Source organism: Filicampus tigris, chromosome 1 (assembly GCF_054856515.1).
Source record: "Filicampus tigris isolate MCC_2025a chromosome 1, RoL_Ftig_1.0, whole genome shotgun sequence".
Classification (NCBI taxonomy): Eukaryota; Metazoa; Chordata; class Actinopteri; order Syngnathiformes; family Syngnathidae; genus Filicampus; species Filicampus tigris.
Genome location: NC_141217.1, coordinates 11728372 through 11747365, shown reverse-complemented (window position 1 = coordinate 11747365; position 18994 = coordinate 11728372). Strand labels below are relative to the sequence as shown.

The window sequence follows — 18994 nt, the reverse complement described above, 5'->3', positions numbered from 1 at the left end:
TATTTCCTTTGATTTTGAAAACATAATCATGCTTGCATGTATTAGCCAACATTAGCCAATCAAGGCTGAGATCCAGTGTGCAAACGCTGACTTTGTCGTGATCTTAGAGGGTGACTATGTACAGGGTTTATATGCATTAAAAAAAATAAAATGGCGATCATATCATTTGAAATTTCAACATCATATGGCAGCTGATGAAAGTCAGTAATGATTTCCAAATAATGATGACATCAGATGTGCGCTGTAGGCTTCATTAAACGAGTTTATGTATTGTAAACATTTATATGATATAGTTTGTCAAATGTGTAATCCTACATCTTTTTAAAATTCAGTTACTGTATATACATATCTGTGTATATTATACATGTATAATGATAGCTTTATAATGTGCTGAGTAGAGATAGACCGATATGTTTTTTTCATGGCCGATACTGATTATTAGTAGTCAAGGAGGCTGATAACTGATATTTGGAGCCAATATTAATTTTCAGTAAAAAGGAAAATATTGGCATTAAAATCCAAAAGAATAAAACTCTTAACTTTGTTGAAACATCATTGTTTATTGAACAATTTTTCAGATTTGCATTATGTTGATTTAAAAAAAATATGATTGCTATACATTTTTGACAATATTTTTATTATTATATTTATATACAACTTTGTTATAAAATTTTAACAAAAAGTTCAGGGAGCACCCAGTGTCGTCGGCATATCTCTAAAAGTTAAATGAAAACTTAAACAATAGCTCCATAGACTGCAGTTTTCGACAGTAAATGAAGTCCTCCAAAATTTCAAAATGACAGGAATGTTAAACTTTCACGTAACTTTGTTTTGATTTCAACAGTTTTAAATTGATTAATTATCGGCCATTATCGGATTACAACATGCTTGATACAAATTATGCAACATGCACAAAACATTCATGATCACCATAGCGTTAACACCAATAGAAAAATGAATTTCGATCAAAGTAGCCTTAAATTTTTACAGTGCTGATTTAGAAAATGAACATGTGCTAGTAATATTGAAATGAATTCGATTCCTCTCAAATGTTCACACCCAGAAAATGTAAGCTTAGGTCAAGAGACTGTTTTGAAAAGAAGAAAGAGTTGTTTCTTGGGAGAATGAAAACTATGGCTGTAAAGTAAAGAATGCGCTTCTATGAGTGTTATGCAAAAATGTCTTCATGACATCGTTTCATTGATTAGTATGTCAGTGGTGTTACGTGACAGCGAGTGTGGGGACCGTACAAAACAGACAGTTCCCATGGCAGCAATGCTAACAAATAGCCCCTTTACTTGCCACTCACCGTTTGTACTAGAAAGTCTAAGTAAAACGCATAGAATTTGCGGTAAAGCAAACAGGTCTGAATTAAGGACACATACAGTTGAAAGAAAAGGTCTTATGTGAGGGCAACCTGTGCATGCAGAAGCCATACTAATGCTGAAACTTTGTCCCCACGTGATTTTCAACAAGGACCACGAGGAGCCTTGCCTGCATCAGTACCATGTCCGGATGTTGAGAGACAAAGATGGGACGTCACCGGGAACAAACGGTAGGGAGAGAAAAGCAATCAGTGAAGGCCTTGGGAGTTGTGGGTGGGTCGATGATGGGAAGGGTCCCACGAGTGGAAGAGAACGAGGGCGGGCCAGATCACTGTTTGGCGATGTCCCCTTTCTTCAGGATGATCTGTCGTTGCCAAGGGGCAAGCTTAGTCTCGTCGTAACCCAGGATCCTTAGTCGCTCCAGCTCTGTCTTCTCCTCTACCTCCTTGGCCTGTTTGGCCTCCTCCTCTGCTTTCCTAAATGCATCCAGGAGGACAAACAGTTGAATTTGTTTGAAAAACTCGTATCGTTTACTTCTAAACATGTATTATTATTATTTTTTTTTTTTTTAGAAAACAACAAAGGACAGAGCAATACTTTATCAACTGCTATTAATATACATGAAACACAACAGTGGCACACGCATTTCAGTTTTTTATGTGTACACTAGTGGTACGCGGGCTCCCTCTAGTGGTACACGAAAGCCTGATTTCAACTCTAACCCATGTTCAAATTTGCACGAATGTTACAGTGGCTCAAACTTTTTATTTTTTTAATCTGGTTCTGTTCATCAGTTAAGTACAGCTCAGTTCAGTTGTATTTAACTTTTAAATACAATACATTTGCATTTCATCTTTTGGAACTGCTTTTTTGCAACTTTTTTTAGGTATAATTTTTATTTAACTCGTATGTGCAATACAGTTTAATTGGATCATTATTTAAGAATGTCTGTTTATTTGAAAAATTTGAGAACCACTAATCTAAGTAGACCCAATATAAGAGACATTTAAAAAAAAATATGCAAAACATTATTGCTCAGTTTTTTTGGGGATTGAGGGAAAAATAAGTATTTTTGGAGGGGTTACATTACTGTTTACAAATGTGGTATTACTGAGTCATAATTCGAGCTGTGTCTACTATTTTGACCCTCCCATTAGAAAATGAAGCACAACTAACCCCACCGTCAAAAAAACATGGAGTTAAATGAATAAATTGCACAAGTGGTGAGTGTACTGTGCATGAAAAGCAGTTGCGTGCCCAAATTAGTGTTCATCCAGCAGAGATTTTGGTAGGGATTCAGAGTGTCACAATGCTGTAATTGGCTGGCCAAATGACGTGAACATAAAGGTGCTGCCCTTTCAAAGTAGCCATGCAAAATGTCAAAAGATTCTATTGGGCACATGTCATTTTTACCTGTATTGATCTACAGTATTTATCAGGACTTATATCTAACATGCATGGGATCACTTCATAAGTAGCCTGAGAAAAACCGTTGTTGGCCATCATTGACAGGTGAGGACACTTTGGCCTATTGTACTTTGGGGTATTATTAACATTCACATGCTGCTAAAAGGAAACTTTTCAGTACTTAGGGATATCATGTACACGTCTACGGATAAAGCAGTTATTTGTGACGTACACATTTCCTCTCACTGGGGTAAGGTATATGAAAATGGAAACGGCACCACCTAGTAGTCTAAACTGTCACGCCAATGACATTGATTCAATATTGCAGTACAGTACAGTACTTTGTATCCAAGTGCAATTTTATTTTTAAACTAAATCTATCCTACAGGGCTGGCGTTCCTAATGAGTTGGCGAAAGCATTTAGCCACATAAAATCTAGGGAGACGTCATACATTACAACAGGCACCGTTTTGTATGATCTTGTGTGTATGTATAGAAATCAGTTTTGTTCTTACCTCTTTTGTTCCCTGTCACATCAGGAGGGCATAAGCACAAGAGGAAAGGGTGTAAATATCAAAGAGAATTTACAGGGTCACATACACGTTAAGTTCCAAATTTATATTATCTGTTTAACGTACAGCAAGGCTGAAACAGGTTTTTAAGTGTCAGTGACACCACGTTCCAAATTATTATGCAAATCATGTTTTTCTCAGAAACATAATCAACTGTGAGAATAATTTCAATGTTCATCCTTCCATCCATCAAGCTAGTAATTCTCAAGCATTGACTGCAAGTGCATGGTTATGGTCAGCAACAGAGCTTCGTTACTCACCTCTCTTCGTCCATTTTCTTCTTCATCAGGTCTCTCCTCCAGGCGGGCATCGATGCCAGGCGTGCCGCTTCCTCATCAGCCTGCCAAGTTCAGCAGAATGACAAATATTACGTGAGTACATCCATGTTTTTTCCACTTGCACGCATGCTCTGTTTTGCTTCGCCCCATTAACAGTTAGTGTTATCTTTTTCGGGAGGACAAGGAGTAGAAACCCAACTGAGTTCTGTTGCTGTTTCAGAGTCGGTTTAGCAAACGAGGGATGTTGATTGACTATGGGGAAGAATAAAGATCAATGAAGTTTATTTTTCAACCAAATGGAATAATCTCACTCTTCATTCCTGAACTCTTGTTTCAGTACCAATTTCCAGTCACACTGAACAGTGATTAAGTGTGTCATGACTAACACTGGTGATACACAGGCTCTCTCTAGTGGTACGCGGATGAATTACTGAAGACAAATAAAAAGTACAACACTTAAAGAGGAAGTCAACCCAAGCATTTTTTTTTTCAAGAATATGTTCTATGCAAGCCCATTAGAAACAAGGCATTCTGATAAATATTGCGTTTGTGGAATAAGAGTTAATCCACCCATTTTAACCATCTCTGTGGGCGGCCATTTTGTCACTTCTGTCGACGGCTGAACCTGTTTTCTGGAGCTGAGCTATGATCGGTCGTTAACTGAGCCCTGAGCAGTTGTGATGTCATTTTCAGTTGACAGAAGTGACAAAATGGCCGCCCCCCGAGATGGCAAAATGGGTGGATTTTGATGCTTAACTCATATTCCACAAACGCAATATTAACCAGAATGCTGTGTTTCAACTAGTGGGCCTGCTCGGAACATATTCTTGAAAAGAATATGTTTGGGTTGATTTCCCCTTTAAACACAGTACAAAACATTTGCATTTAATCTGTCGACTCTTTGTTTTTAAACATTTAAGTAAATTTTTTTTAATTTCATTTTTATATGCAATACATTTTAACTGAATCATTCATATCCAGTTTTTTTTTCTTTTGCGATATTTAAGAGCAGTGCTAATTTTCAAACTCTGTACAATGCTATGTGTGTCTTACCAAAATACGACAAATGAGTTGGGACTGAATCAATAACGCGTCTGCTGGTTGCAGCCAACAAGTGAACTCCATTTGCCCAAAGTGACATGACACGATGAATCAATTACCAAATTCCCTTTTCTTATTATTGATGATTTCCCACATAAAGAAGAAATGACACTGAAAATTAGCAGAGGTGAGCATTTTACTAAATTATGCTGGTCCGTCATTCTTTTTAGGTCAGCGGCCAGGGTACCCGCCCGTCATTCATCAGTCTGTAATTTTTCGTGATGAACTGAATTGTAATGGTCAGCCCGTCAGTGCCTTGGATTACATAAATGAACTGTTGAGAGTCTGAAAAGTGTACCTAAAATAATACCATTTTAGACTAAATAATAGCATTTGTGCTCCGTATTTAACCAGTGAGTGAGAAACCCACCACACATAATTCAAAGTCAATTACTTATTGGATGTGATTTTTCAGTGGTTGGATACATACTGTATGTTTACTAGTTCTCTGCATTGAAACGCTGCCGTTTTTTTCTGTGTGTGAAGATGCTTATGTTATGGTAAGCCTTTGCATAGAGAAGAAAGAACTGATGATACCAATGTTTAACCTGTGTTCAACTACTCTAAATCCGCTCATACTAAAAGGCTTTTATGGAAGACCGCTCAAAGTATTGTGTGTACACTGACGTGCATATGTTACACATGCAGCGAACACTGCACATTATTAAGTATTCTTCTCGTGTTGCTCTAAGTCAACACATGACGTTTTCTCCGACAGCGCTGACGAGTAACTGGAGCCTATTGTCTCTTTTTAGTCAGTAACGTGAGGAGCGGCAGCAAATGGGGCAGCCATCTTCGATTCTCTTTTTTGACCTGACAAGATACATTACCCCCAATGCATTTCTCTTGTTTAAGTGTTTCACTTGTCTTGGCAAAGGAATCCAGGTAAGATTATCTATGTCATGAATGATTCATTATTCCCCTGGGAATTAAAGAGGATTAAAAAAAAAAAAAAAACTGCAAAGCAAATAAAAAAAAAAAAAATGACCTGATGAATTTGCAGTTAATATGATCGAACGTTCTTTTGTGTTATTGAATATTTTGTCGTCAATGGAATTGACTACTTACTGTTCTTCTGTGAGTCATCTGAAGTTGCCCGCAGCCCCAAATTAGTACGTTATGGCATCTAATTGTGATTGTGTTTGAGTCCCTTAAAATCATTTGGGAAAGGCAATGAAATTCAGAAAAAAATTAAAAGGCAATCTTCTTGTAAAAAAAAAAAAATCAGGGATGTGACCACAATAGAATTTTGAAACTAAAACTAAACCAAAGTTCCACCTTATACAAAGTAGTATCACATTTGCTTCTTATTTGGATCTTTTTAAAATGTTAACTCTCCGGTGTTCAATAATCAAAGATGGACTCACTGCAATGTATCTTTTGATCCTAAATGACTCTCGAATCCATACAATAAATATTTTCATTCCAATGATATTCTCGAATGCAGTCCAATTATGTTTGCAAATGTAGTCAAATGTAACTCAACGAAATGGCTTACATTGTATAACTAATGTTGATTGCCTTCCAGTTTGTGAAGTTACAGTTGATAAAGAGTCAATGTAACCTCCTTATGGCTTCCAAGCCAAAGATAGCACGACAGCAGGAGTTGCTAAGAGGGTTATTTGAAGGTAATCTCAATGCTGGAAGACGTACCGACAAAAGTGTGAGACTTCACAGTTCAGTGCCTCACAACCAAGAGTACAATAACATCTTCTCTCTTTGTATTGGGCCGACTTCCCTTTAAAATATTGTCACCTTCCTGAAAATAATGGCCGAATAAAGTCTTTTTTTAGTTTGATATTTTTTGGTCAAAATTTCTCTTCTCTTTATAATGCTGGCCACCTCTGCTGAAATTGAACATAAAAAGCCAAAATTGAACAGATCATGTGATTCTCCCTCTATGAATGAAGTTCAACCCCAAAATGTTGTGTGCACCCCCAATAGTTGAAACGCGGCATTGTGGCATTTGCATTTGTGGATTATGAGTTCGCAAAATCCACCTGTTTTTTTTTTTCCATCTGAGGGGGCAGCCATTTTGTCACTTGCTGTCGACTGAAAATGACATCATAGTTGTGATTGGCCGTTACCTGAGCAGCTGTGATGTCATTTTCAGTCGACAGCATGTGACAAAATGGCCGCCTCCTGAGATGGTTAAAAACAGGTGGATTTTGCTAATTAATTCGTCTTCCACAAACACAATATTAATCAGAATATCAAGTTTAGACTAGTGAGGCTGCATAGAACATATTATTGAAAAGAAAAACTGAGGGTTCCTCTTTAAATATATTCAGTTTTGGTTCAGGTTTTTGAAAAACAAAAATAAATGACTTAAACCATTATTTTAGCAAGGCGACAGACCATTTCATTTTGTAGTTCTGCTTTACCAAAGAGCTCATGAGATTATATATTCACAAAAAATGTAAACAACTTTATTCATAACAGCAAAAATACTAACACACATTGAAATCAGAGAACTCTCCAGCCACTCAAATGATACAAAATTAGTCTTAAAATGCATAATAGATCGCACACTCTAAAAACAGTTGGGTTAAAAATAACACAATGTTGGGTCAAAAATGGACCGATACACAAATTGGGTCAATTTGACCCATCCATTTTTTGGGTTGTTTTCTGCAAAGACAACCAAGAAAGTTGAGTCAAATAATCGTACTATTTTTAACCCAACTGTTTTTAGAGTGCAGGGTGCAGTGACAGACTCTCAAATAGCTTTCTGATGCCAATTGAGAGATTTAGTACATTAAACGGTGCTGCTGCATAAATTCCATAACTACAAATGATTTGGAGGTCTAACATGCTGAATCAAATCTTTTATCTTCATGAGACATATTCAAACCTTTAGGAGCCCTCACTGCATATCAGTAGTTTAAGTTAAAAATGTTTTGTTTTATTCCGAGGCTGTATGTCAAAGAAACAGTTTTTAAGATGATTTCTTTCATCCAGTAGAGCGAAATGGTCGCCACCGATGCTGCTAGTTATGCCTTTTCTGTCTGCTTCAGTGCGGATATACACGTCAAGGCGTGTTAGATGTCAAAAAGCTCGGCTTCCTTTTCCTTCCAGAAGGCGAAACTTCGATCAATGTACCTAATGATCTCCTCATTACTAAACTCCTTGAGTTCATAGATCACTTGAATTGAATGGTGTTTTTCTCTAGTTAGCGTTTTACCAACTGGTTCTGCTATGCTTTCAACCGTAACGTCTTCAACTGGAGCTGCTTCTTGGCTTTCTGCGCTGCCCTGAAGCGTCTGAACTCTTTTAATTGCATCAGTGTTTTGCATGTTTGTCACCCTCCTTATCTCATCCTGTTGACCATTCGGCTCATTTAATGACACGCGCTCGGCCTCCTTTAAATCAGTCTGTGAATTGTTCAGTGAGTCCAGCAGCAGACCGGTGTCCGTTGCTCCATCGGGAGCTGCGGCAGGTGACGCAAAGGGCGCATCAAATTCAGACGGCGGCGCAGCACATGTCGGAGTAGGATGCGTATTTGGAGGCGGAGGGGGTGGAGGATGACAGGGTGGCGGTGGCCGTGGCTCCTCCGTCGGAACGAAGGCCACCTCGGGAGACGTGGAATGCAGAGAGGCAGTCGTGACACCTCCCTCGTCATCGGAATCTCCAAAGTACTTCAGCTTGATGTCCTCAAAACCATCCGCCCAGTCTCTCTTCCCGCTCTCAATTTCCCCCATTACCTCTCTGTGAAAGCGCTTTATGACCTCCCACCGATGCCGACCAAGACGGTCAAACATCTCATAGCACAAGAGATGGCGGAATTTGCGCTCGTTGCGTGACATGTTCATTTCCAGCAGCTGGAAGTATCCAAGCATGAAAAGATCAAGCGTCAGGCTTTCGTAGCTCACAGGTGAGCCGTTGATGTGTGGCAAGAAATGTTCCGGCCAGTAGATCATCTGAGCTCGACTCAGCCTGCGGATTTGACGACTGGGCACCTGGCTCATGATGGTCCTCCAGTGGCCGATCAGTTTGCCCACTACCTGCTTGGACTTCATGAAAAGGAGGAGCTTATCGTCGTCGCTGCGAATCTCTCCAACATTCCCCTCCTCTGTGCCAAGCTGACTGAAGTTCTCCCAGCTCACATCCAGATTATTTCCTCTTCGGACTGATTCGGAGATGGTGTACTTGCGCCAGTGTTCAAGAAACAGGAAGACGATCCTCTCTTTCCTTGTTTCGATGCATTCCTGAACATAGCTGAGATCTGTCTGCACCTCCAAACTTCTTGTTTGTTGGTGACTGTTTAAAAAGGGGTCTGCCGAAAGAACCTGGCTAAACTCCTCCATCTCAGTTTGCGCCATTATCTCCGTGCTTGCACAGGTTTGAGACGCCCCGGGAAGTGGCTCTTCGACAAGTTTCAAGACTGACTCCTCTTTTAAAGGCAGAGAACCGTCCGTGTGGGACTGAGGCGAGTCAACCGGGGATCTTGCGTCATCCCGACAAAGCGTTTCTGGATTATTATTCGACTCGCTTACGACTGGGAGTGAGCTCTGGCGTTGATACACCCGTGTTTCTTTGCTATTTGCAGACCGTGAGTGAATTTCGTAATTGGCCTTGAGGTTCTTCACCGATACGCCAAACTGCTTCATCTCCTTCTCTACGTCTTCCTTTGTAGAGAAAGACCGAGAGCGCCCAATAAATCCCGTAGCTGGATCGGGCTGAGTTGCTGCCGCGGTCTTTGTCCCTTTTGGAGAATATGCAGGGTTTATTAGTTCCAGAATGTCAATCTCTTTGCCCCCCAGTGTGGCAAGAAGAATGGCCATGCTCTTGAGCAAGGTAGAAATTTTGCTGCACCAGGCTGGAAGATCTTCAGCTTGGCCATGCACCTGCTTTGGATTGACTGAAAAATGTCCTTGAGTGAGTGCTGCAGAAACGGGAAGAAGCTGATGCAGCTCCTCCTCTAGTTCTTCCAGCTCCTTCTCAACTTCCGAGACCTTGTGCATCACCTGCAGGTTCTCAATTTGCTTCTCAATGCGGTTGAGATCACCCTCGGTCATCAGTTCCCCAAAGGGTCCTAAAATAGCATTGTGGATGTGGGAGTAGTGCCATTCCTGAGGACGGTAGTGGCCACCCGCCGCAAACTAAATCAGAGGTCAGAGGAGACCAAGAGACAAGAAAATGGAGAGGAGGGAATGGACTCTTCAGCACCGAGTTCCTTGTTGAAACACACGCTTCATTGCACATCCTTGAGGACAAACTGGATTTACATGGATTTAGTGGTGCAATGGCACTGCCTCTTTTCATGCTTCATTTAAAGGCACAAGAGGACAAGACGTTTTTTTGTTTGTTTTCATTCAGCCTTTGCATTTGTTATGCAGTAGCAATAATTGATGTGCTGTAAGGTATGCACATTTGCATATGTCACCTGTTTTGAATTTAGCCGACTTGAGGACACTTTACATTGAGCACTGCTGAAGCCCATAATGAGTGCAACACTGACACCTGATGATATTCCAAAACCCTGGCTTGGTGGTTGGTAGTGCAACGGTGATGACGTATTCCGCATCAGTTGTGCTTAAGCGTTGCTCGCCACATCGCTTTCATGTAAACAACGGTATGCATGAAAAGTTAGGCTACACAGGTTGTATGATTCAAATGCACCTTCAGTCATTTTTGGGTGTCTGTTTTGTTGAATACTATTGTTGTTTGAACTGCAGTGTGAATGGGCTTGACATCACACCACTGAATCTGCATGTATCAACTTGAAACCACAAAACGCTCCATCATCCAACAACAGCTCACTCTGTGAAATCCATCCATCAAGTGCTTGGATGCTGTGATGGGCAGTGGAGTCAAGTTTTCACATCACTCACAAACACAAAGACTCAAAACGGGTGAAACCTCGAAACGTATGCAAAACATGCAGCATTATCCTGAAGAAATGCCAAAGACCGGGAGCTTTCAAACTTGGAGGGTATAAGGCCAGTTCATGCACTAAAACAAGATGGATGTGAATCTTTTGGGGAAATGACAATTTAGAGCAATTACTGTTTTTAGAATTACTGATAACAATACAGCATTGAAACAGAAAATCGCCATACTTAAGACACAAACCTGTGTCGCCTTTGAAATTGCACGTGACACGCCCCTTCCAACACCCACATTTTGTGCCTTCAATCCAGATACAACTATATGAACTCATAGTGCTATCAAACTTAATAGATTATTATTATCATTATTTTTATACCACTACCTAACCTAACTATTATTGTACTACTACCGGTACTAATTATTATTTTAAAGTCATTAAAAAAAACAACAACACATAAGCCTGGATTGAGGATAAATTTCTTCAGCAAGCTTTCTCCATCCTCATGTCATGTGATACATTTTTTCAGTGACGGTCATATGACTGCAGTGAGCAAAACTGTGGCGACCGCTAATGCTAGCTCTGTTCAACTATGTGAGGAGAGCAGAATTTGCAGTCATGCTACTACTGTAGCACCCGTGGCTAACGTCAGCTTGTTTACAGTGCACACATATATTTTAAACTTTTTTTTTTTTTTTTTTTTCTTTTTAAATCGTGTATCGAACTAAAGGTCAGAAATTGAGATACAAATTGAATCTTAACTTTGCATCATTACAGTCCTAATGAACAGCATCGTTATTTTCGATTAAGAACTTTTTAATAGAAACAAATTCACGATCGATCAGTTCAATTTAATCACAAACTCTATTTTTTTTGTGTCTGGCACATTTTCTCAACATGCATATACATAATGATGGCTGAGTGCAAAAATAATCAAATCTATTGTTTTTTTTTTTTTTTTTTAAATAAATGATGATTGGATTCATTTGTATGTAGGGTAGAAGAAAGGAAAGTTCCTTGATGAAAGCTTCAACTTTTGATTCAGCTACACAAGTGACACGTCATGCAAGCACACAACAATCATGGTCACAAAAACCCACTTTGAAATGTAGTAGCCCATTTGTCTTGTTCATTATCATGATTGTAAAGCAAAACAAAGCAGTGATTTTTTTTTTCTGCTTTTAAATTCTTTACAACACAAATGGGATAGCTAAAATGTGACAAGACGGTGAGACTGCCGTGCCTACCTTGCGTTTGTGCTCTTCCTCCTCTTGCACTTTGACCTGAAGCTTTCGCACCATCACCTGCCTCTTCCATTCGGGGATGGCTTTTCCCTGCTCGTCGTGCGTGGGTACGAGCGCCTCCACATCTGCAAGGCTCGACTTTCTTCCTGACTGCGGTCCTGCTGTGCCGGCAACACTGCTCCCGTTGATTACGGAATTGGAGTGCAGTTGCTCGAAGCTCGCCGACGCCGACATGGTCCTGAAGGTTCCCGAGCTCGGTGGACTGGGAGTGGGACTCGGCGTTGTGGGTGGAGAGGTCACCGACGTATTGGACGCATGCGGGGATGACGTCTTGGGTGGCGGGCTACAAGGGCGGGTCTCGGGTGGCGATACGGTGTTTCCCTGGAGAAATACAAAACCCCAAATAGACGGGTTGGATGTGATGCAACTAAATGCTTGATTGAACAACTGATTGTTTGAACAGATCTTCCAACTATACAGTTAGCCATTTGAATAATGTTTGTCTTTGAATTAATTAAACCACGTTGATCTATTACATTGTCCTAACTAATGCCTATAATTCCAAAATTCCAAGGCATGAGCCAATCGTAAAGTAATCGCGGACACTGCGGACTTACGTTGTTGCCTGTCGGCCCACTGTTGGAAAAGACAGTGGTGTAGCCTTTACTGTGAGGCGTAGGCTTCAGGCTCTTTCCAGCTTTGATTTCTGCTAGCAATTCTGAGTTATCACCAGTGGGGGACATCATGTTGAAAGATTTTGTGCCTAAAAACAGAACAATGGTGCAGAGTAGTGAAACCAGTTAGAAGTCAAGATGGAATAGAGGGAGTGACAAATCAAAAACAACGTAATGGAGGTAGTCTTAACTCATTCACTGCCAAAGACGAATGTATTCGTCTTTTCACAATCCAGCCATTCAATCCCAGTAATTTATTTATATTTTTTCCCATTTTTTTGTCAAATAATAGGGTAAAAGAGGGTCTGAAAATGTCTGGCAGTGAATGAGTTAAGGGCAAGGGAAGAGTTGGTTGACACGTTCAATATTTCATCACAAGTGTAAATGTTGGCACTGAACATGTACAGACAGGTGGATTACAGGTCTGTGGACTCGTTTCCATATGTTCAGGCTTTTCCTATTAACCATATTCTCTACCTCTCCACAGTGCTCAAAACGTATCGCTCAACTGTTACAGAGGGACATCTTTCCTCTTGAAACGATTCCTAGTTGCAGTTGAAAAATGCATCACAGGACTTAAAATATTACCACTCCAGACATCTTTATGTCATTCAGACAGGAGAGGACCAACTATTTTCATTAAACTAAACAAGAGTAGCTCACCATTTTTACCTGACGTGTTATCTGATGGAAATGTGGAGCTGCTGAACTTTCACTTTAAGAACGGATTGTTATGAAATGTACCTATTCAGCTTCCACAGTCGCTAATCTGCTTACAATGAACAATGCAACAACTTTAGGCAGACTTCGGCTGTGACCTGTAACTCCATTTTCAAAGAAACCCGTATACATTTTTTAGGACTAAAATGAGTTACTTTACAATAAATGTCATCAAATGCCACATTCATACATTTTAGAGATTTGGATGATGAATAAACATGAGCAAAAGAGTAACCAAACTCAAAACAGCTGATTCACACATCAATAGGATCACATGCTAATCAAAGACAGTAAAACTAAAATACCGTGGAAGCTTTAGGTTTTCTTTACCAATGAAACATCATACATCTTTTAGTCTAAAAACAAACTGCATCCAAAGGACACCTCACCTTACTTTGAGAATAACCTCAAATAAGTTGAATGTCCGCTGTCATCTCTAATTGCTGGCTGAAGGCAAAACAGTCCTCGCGTAAAACGGCTGCCTGTTGAGGCCACCACAATGGTCTGACTGGCCACAAAAGCCCCAGCAGCGTGCAACCCCGCCTAACGCTCCCTCGCTCTGCTGCACTCTCCCTCGCGGAGGAGAAAGCAGCTTCCTGTTAAAGCCCCATCATCACAGTCGGCGGAAAATCTAAAGGAATCACCGGTAACTGAAAGTGACAGCGAGCCATTGGCAAGCGGGCAAGGAATTATCACACACACACACATACAGACTCGCACGCACACACCCGCAGCTTGTTAGTCAAAATCACCAAAGCATATATCACTGTAAATATTAATATGTGGATTTTGCAAAAACTACCTGTGGCATGGGATACTCCCTCACCCAACTTTGGTTCACTCTTCCTTACTATTACCTTTAGTATTTGGACAATGACTTCTTATGATTGTTTTTTGCTGCTTCCGGTTTTGTCAGTTTTGTCTGGAGTAAGTGAAAAAGAGAGTATTCAATTTCCTTGCCTTCAAAACATTGGAAAGATTTCCGCTGTAAACCAATACCCAAAAAAAGTGGATCCTCGGTAAAGAGAAAGCCCTTCACAGCAGCAACAGAAGCAAACGTAATTTGGACTATTTCATGGATATAAAGCGTTTAAACGCGGTGCTAATTAACATTCAACCACAGTCAAGCCACGTTAGACGTTGCCATAAAAACAACTATTCCTTCCATGTTGTGAAGATGTCTCGGACAGATGAAACCAAAGTCAACTTGAGCCAGAATGATGGGAAGAGCGGGAAAAAAAAGTAAGGAAAGGGACACCTCATGAGTCAAATAATGCCGCATCAGCCCACAGATGCACTGCTGCTGACGTAACGAGATAAAGGATTCTTGGCAAAGTCTGCCATTGTGAGAGTAAAGCAAAGCATAACAGTGACAGGTGCACGGAGACATCGCGACGACTCGAATGGCAGCACAAAATGTGTATTTTGGATTAGAAATCAGCCTTTGTCTCATATTAATTGCACTTCCGCCTCCTCTCCATTTCGTTGGTAAATGGGAAGGTGGGAGGAACATACAGTCGTAGCACATCCATTGTCGTAACGGCGTTTGAGTCTGACACCCGGTTTGTTGCTCTCATCTCATTTGTTGAGTCAATGTGATTTTATCTAAAGCGTCCGGATGCAGTGGCGACATTTTGGTTAGCGTCCGCTTAATGTCTTTATGACTTGCTTTACACTGGTAGACAAATAAGGTCATTAGTATTGCATACTGTGAGAATAATTGCACTTTCCTGCGATTAACAAAAAAAAAAGACAACTGAATACAAAGACATTTAAAGGCAAAGGTATTTAAGTAAGGAAATTGTTGGTTTACAGCTTAGTGTTTGTTTTATGACCTTGTTGTCTCACAAACCACTTGGCGGCAATTGCATCCATTCTTTTTTTTTTTTAGACAATCGTATAAAAAGTACTCCCTTTGTACGTTTACCATTTAAATGTAAATATTTCAGTTTAATGTTCTCTTCACGAAATCCCTTTTTTGCAGGCTTGAATTATCTTCTCATATACCATGTTCTCAATATACATTATAATGTATATATACATTAGTATATTTAATTAATATGTGAGACATTTAGTGCCAAATCCAAGGCTTTCCTACAAAATTATTGTTTTTAGCGTGGGGAATCAGAGGGCTTCTGCCTAACTTTTGTTTCATATAATTGGGGGGAAAAAAATAATGTACATGGTTGTTTTGTGGTCTCTACTTACTCTTCATTTGTCTTAGTGCCCCTCCCTCTGCCTGTGGTGCAGAAAGACCCCCGCCTTGAAAGAGCAGCAGTGAGGAAAGACCATGGCAGGCAAAGAGATGAAAATGGACACATTTAAGCAGACAAAGATGGAATGAAGCAAGAGTGATAACTCATAAGAGCAATAACATAAAACGTTCAAGAAAACGATTGCTGGTTTCATGATCAGATGAAAAGCATGATAGTTTGATAGTACCGATTGTAATCAAGTATACATTGTTTCAGGTCATAAAAAGAAATGTGTGGTGTAAAACAGGACTAAACCTTTAGGTGAGGTAATTATGTGGGCCAAAGGTCGAGACCGAGCACATTAGTTAAACTAATTTATTCTGTTGGTATAATTTGTCACATAGTTTTTTTTAATGAGTAACAGCTGCTATTGAAGTTTAGAAAATGGCATTAATTGAAAAATCCAAATTGAAAATCCTAATTGAAAAATCCAAATGACACACAGTCTTACAGTATTAGAAAATATGTTGATATTTATTTCGTTTTTTAAATGTTAGTAAAATCAATTGTTTGTTGAGACACCGTTTTTCGACTTGCTGTACACAGTCAGTCAGCAGCATCTAACACACTGAGGCACTTAAGGAAATGGCTGAACACTAAACCCGTTCACAGGGTAATGGTAGCCCTGCATCATCAATTTGAGATGAATTATTCAGGATTGTAGTGTTCGGCTCAAAACATACCTTGAGAGATTTGGGGCTGCCTTAAAGATCCTTTTCTTAAGAAATGTGACTGAACACAAGTGAACTTGACACACTAGAATTCATGGATTTAAAGAAACGGCTACGAGAAAGTGATAACATCTTCCTAAAAAGTTGTTTGCAAATGTATGCCTCCCCTCCTCTTTCAATTGCAGGAGGGCATTTGGGGGTCACGGGAAACTCACTTCCTGATGAGGATGATGCACGTCGCTGTTTGTTGGCGATGTTGTTTGCAGAGTCATTCTGGGTTGTCGGTGTGTCTTGTGGCAACGGTGGAGGTGTGGGCGGTGTTGGCGTCGGGTTGCTTGGGGGGGGAGGAGGAGGAGGAGGAGGTGGTGGTGGCGGAGGAGGCGGTGGCGGAGGTGGTGCTGGGACGGTTTCCTCTGTGGTGCCATTTTCAGATGTTGGGGCGGAGCCATCGGCAGGTTCCTCCAATAAAACTGAGCCCTGAGCGTAGAATTGTATAGCCATTATTGGTGATATTATACCGTGCGACCCAAACTGATTGCAACCCATACTGTCGTTGATAAATGTATTATTTATGTATTCATAACTTGAATAATGCTATTATCACATTTTTCAGATTATTCCAATGGAAAGGAGGGAAACCATCAATCGTTTTTCCCGGAAACGCCTTGGACAACTGATCAGAGAACTTTTTGTGCGGGGACCTATTCTTTGACAAGGTTCGCGTGAACAGGGATCGTTTTGACAATGTTGTCATCTTTACAGAGTGGATGAAAAAGAAATCATGCTATGTGAATCACCATTTCCCAACCTTTATTGAGCCAAGGCACCCATTTTACGTTATGGCACACCACCACACAAAAAGTACTACAGTATGAAGACATATAATGATGAGCCCGTCTCAATTTACTCACAAATTTACTCAGTGTGAAATCTGGGCCTGTTTAAATGAACACAACAGGTGGATACACAGGTTTATTGTACATTCTGCCATCTTATGGGAGGGCATTTAATTGTTGTTCTTGGCAAATATAGTACATCTATTTATACTGGCAACATGTAATTACGGGCATAAATAGATGTACAAATACAGTATACAGTATGATGTTTTTAATAATAATTGATAATTCAATTCATTCATTTTTGGAAAAATTGAGTGAATTTGGAAAATTTCTCGCATGCACACTATGTGGTCTTTCCGCTATATGAGTGTGCCACGGCACCCTGGTTGGGAATAACTAGTGTAAATCCACCCTTAGTCAAAATTCTTAGTGAAATGCCTCTGTGCTTACTTCCAATAGTTTCACAATGACTGAAAAAAAAAAAAATCAACAGTAATTTATGGCACAAAAAAATGATTTAAAAATTCTATTTGAAATAATCATCCATTCATTACCAACAATTCATGTAAAAACTCTTTGTTTCCGGAGTGCATAGGCATGCCTGTTTAAACACCTGCTCGGGTGAGGGAACATCCATTTCTGGCACAGATTGCCGATAGTGACAGCTGTACGCGTCCCTGTTTGAGTTCTCCTCCCTCTGCTGTATTTAATCAACTGATACAGACACAATAACAGAGCTAATATGGTCCACTCTCCAGGGGAAACACCAAGGCTAAACAGTTGGGCACGGGCCATCTGCCGCTGTAAGCGATAGTGCTTTAACCCCCACGCCCACCGCACCCCTTCACATTACACGCGTCTGACACGCTCTGAAAGCGTGCAATAACCCTGCTGGAAGCGAGTTAATGGACCGTGACAAAGAATCAGCCCCGCCCCTTTTGTGTTCTTCAAACGCGTGCCCATCATGGGACCCCCCCCCCCCCCCCTTTACTCTTCAAGCCTCCCCAGGGAGTTTGGGGGAGGTTAGTGTCCAGATGAGGCCTGGCGGCACGTGCCACTGATTAGCCGACCCATCTGCTAAGACGCCTCTGAGACCAGGAGGGGCCCCTCTGAGGCTGTAATTGGCTCAAAGGGGATTATCCTCCATATCAGCCCAGCACCCCCACTCCTGATTCCCATGAGATTATAGTAATACATCTCCAGAGACAGATGATTGTGTTTGACAGACCCTGTTCGGTTGTCTGTGGAGGTATGTGGCAACAAGTCAACTCAACGATATATGTGATTTTCTTGAATGTGTTGCTTTTAGGCATTTGATTTTAAAGTATTTAAATCTTTTTTTTTTTTTCTGTTGGGTCTAATTTGAATGATGATCATCATTGGAACGTCCTGCTCTTTCAAGGTTTGTGAACAGTGTCTACTTAGAAGTAGCTTGCTGTTGAAAAAATAAATTAAAATGAATGAATAAATAGTTGCCGAAAAAAAGGTTTCGAATATTCATAATATAATATATATATATATATATATATATATATATATATATATATATATATATATATATATATATATAATATATAATAATAATTTAATGAATAATGTGTTGAAACGTCATTTTACAAAATAAATTCATACTCTCAACTAGGACTTAACAATTTTGAAAGATAATCTAATTGCGATTTAATATGCAATTATCTTTCTCAAAATCCTCTTCCCATGTATATATTCTTTTACAAAAACAAGCAATAAATTAATCTGTTTTACAAGAAACAATCTCATATTTATTATACATAAATATTTTGCTTTTATAGGTTACACTTACGCTCAAACATGGGCAAGTGAACTATGGATTAATATGAAAAACAGTTTATCTACTTCAATTAGTGTTGTTAACTTATCAAATATTGACTTGTGGTCTTTTAAAGAGATGTCAAGTCAAAAATGTGTTTTCCAATAATACGTTCTATGCGGCCCAACGAGTATAAACACTGTATTCTGATTAATATTGCGTTTGTGAAATGTGAATTAAACTGCAAAATCCACCCCTTTTTTTATCCCTCTCTAAGGCGGCCATTTTGCCA

General features: G+C 39.9%; 1 protein-coding gene and 1 long non-coding RNA gene across 4 annotated transcripts in view; one reads left to right on the top strand and one right to left on the bottom strand.

The window, feature by feature from the left end:
* Window positions 1-540: 540 nt before the first annotated feature.
* Window positions 541-18994, bottom strand: part of espn (espin) — a 39996-nt gene continuing 21542 nt past the window's right edge. The window contains exons 9-15 of one of the 3 annotated variants that reach the window (XM_086052298.1): window positions 16293-16554; window positions 15360-15413; window positions 12375-12520; window positions 11761-12138; window positions 3566-3644; window positions 3248-3269; window positions 541-1801 (exon numbers count right to left, since the gene is read on the bottom strand). In XM_086052298.1, the coding sequence (XP_085908424.1) occupies window positions 1654-1801; window positions 3248-3269; window positions 3566-3644; window positions 11761-12138; window positions 12375-12520; window positions 15360-15413; window positions 16293-16554 (1089 nt within the window). In that variant the 3' untranslated portion in view covers window positions 541-1653. Of the gene's footprint in view, window positions 1802-3247; window positions 3270-3565; window positions 3645-7530; window positions 9786-11760; window positions 12139-12374; window positions 12521-15359; window positions 15414-16292; window positions 16555-18994 lie in introns of those variants that run through there. The other 2 variants (XM_086052306.1, XM_086052316.1) reach the window with 2 other exon arrangements.
* On the top strand, window positions 1190-18446 carry LOC147152762 (uncharacterized). The gene is made up of 4 exons (XR_015089669.1): window positions 1190-1555; window positions 3594-3675; window positions 5439-6657; window positions 6845-18446. It is a non-coding gene; the product is annotated as an uncharacterized LOC147152762 (long non-coding RNA).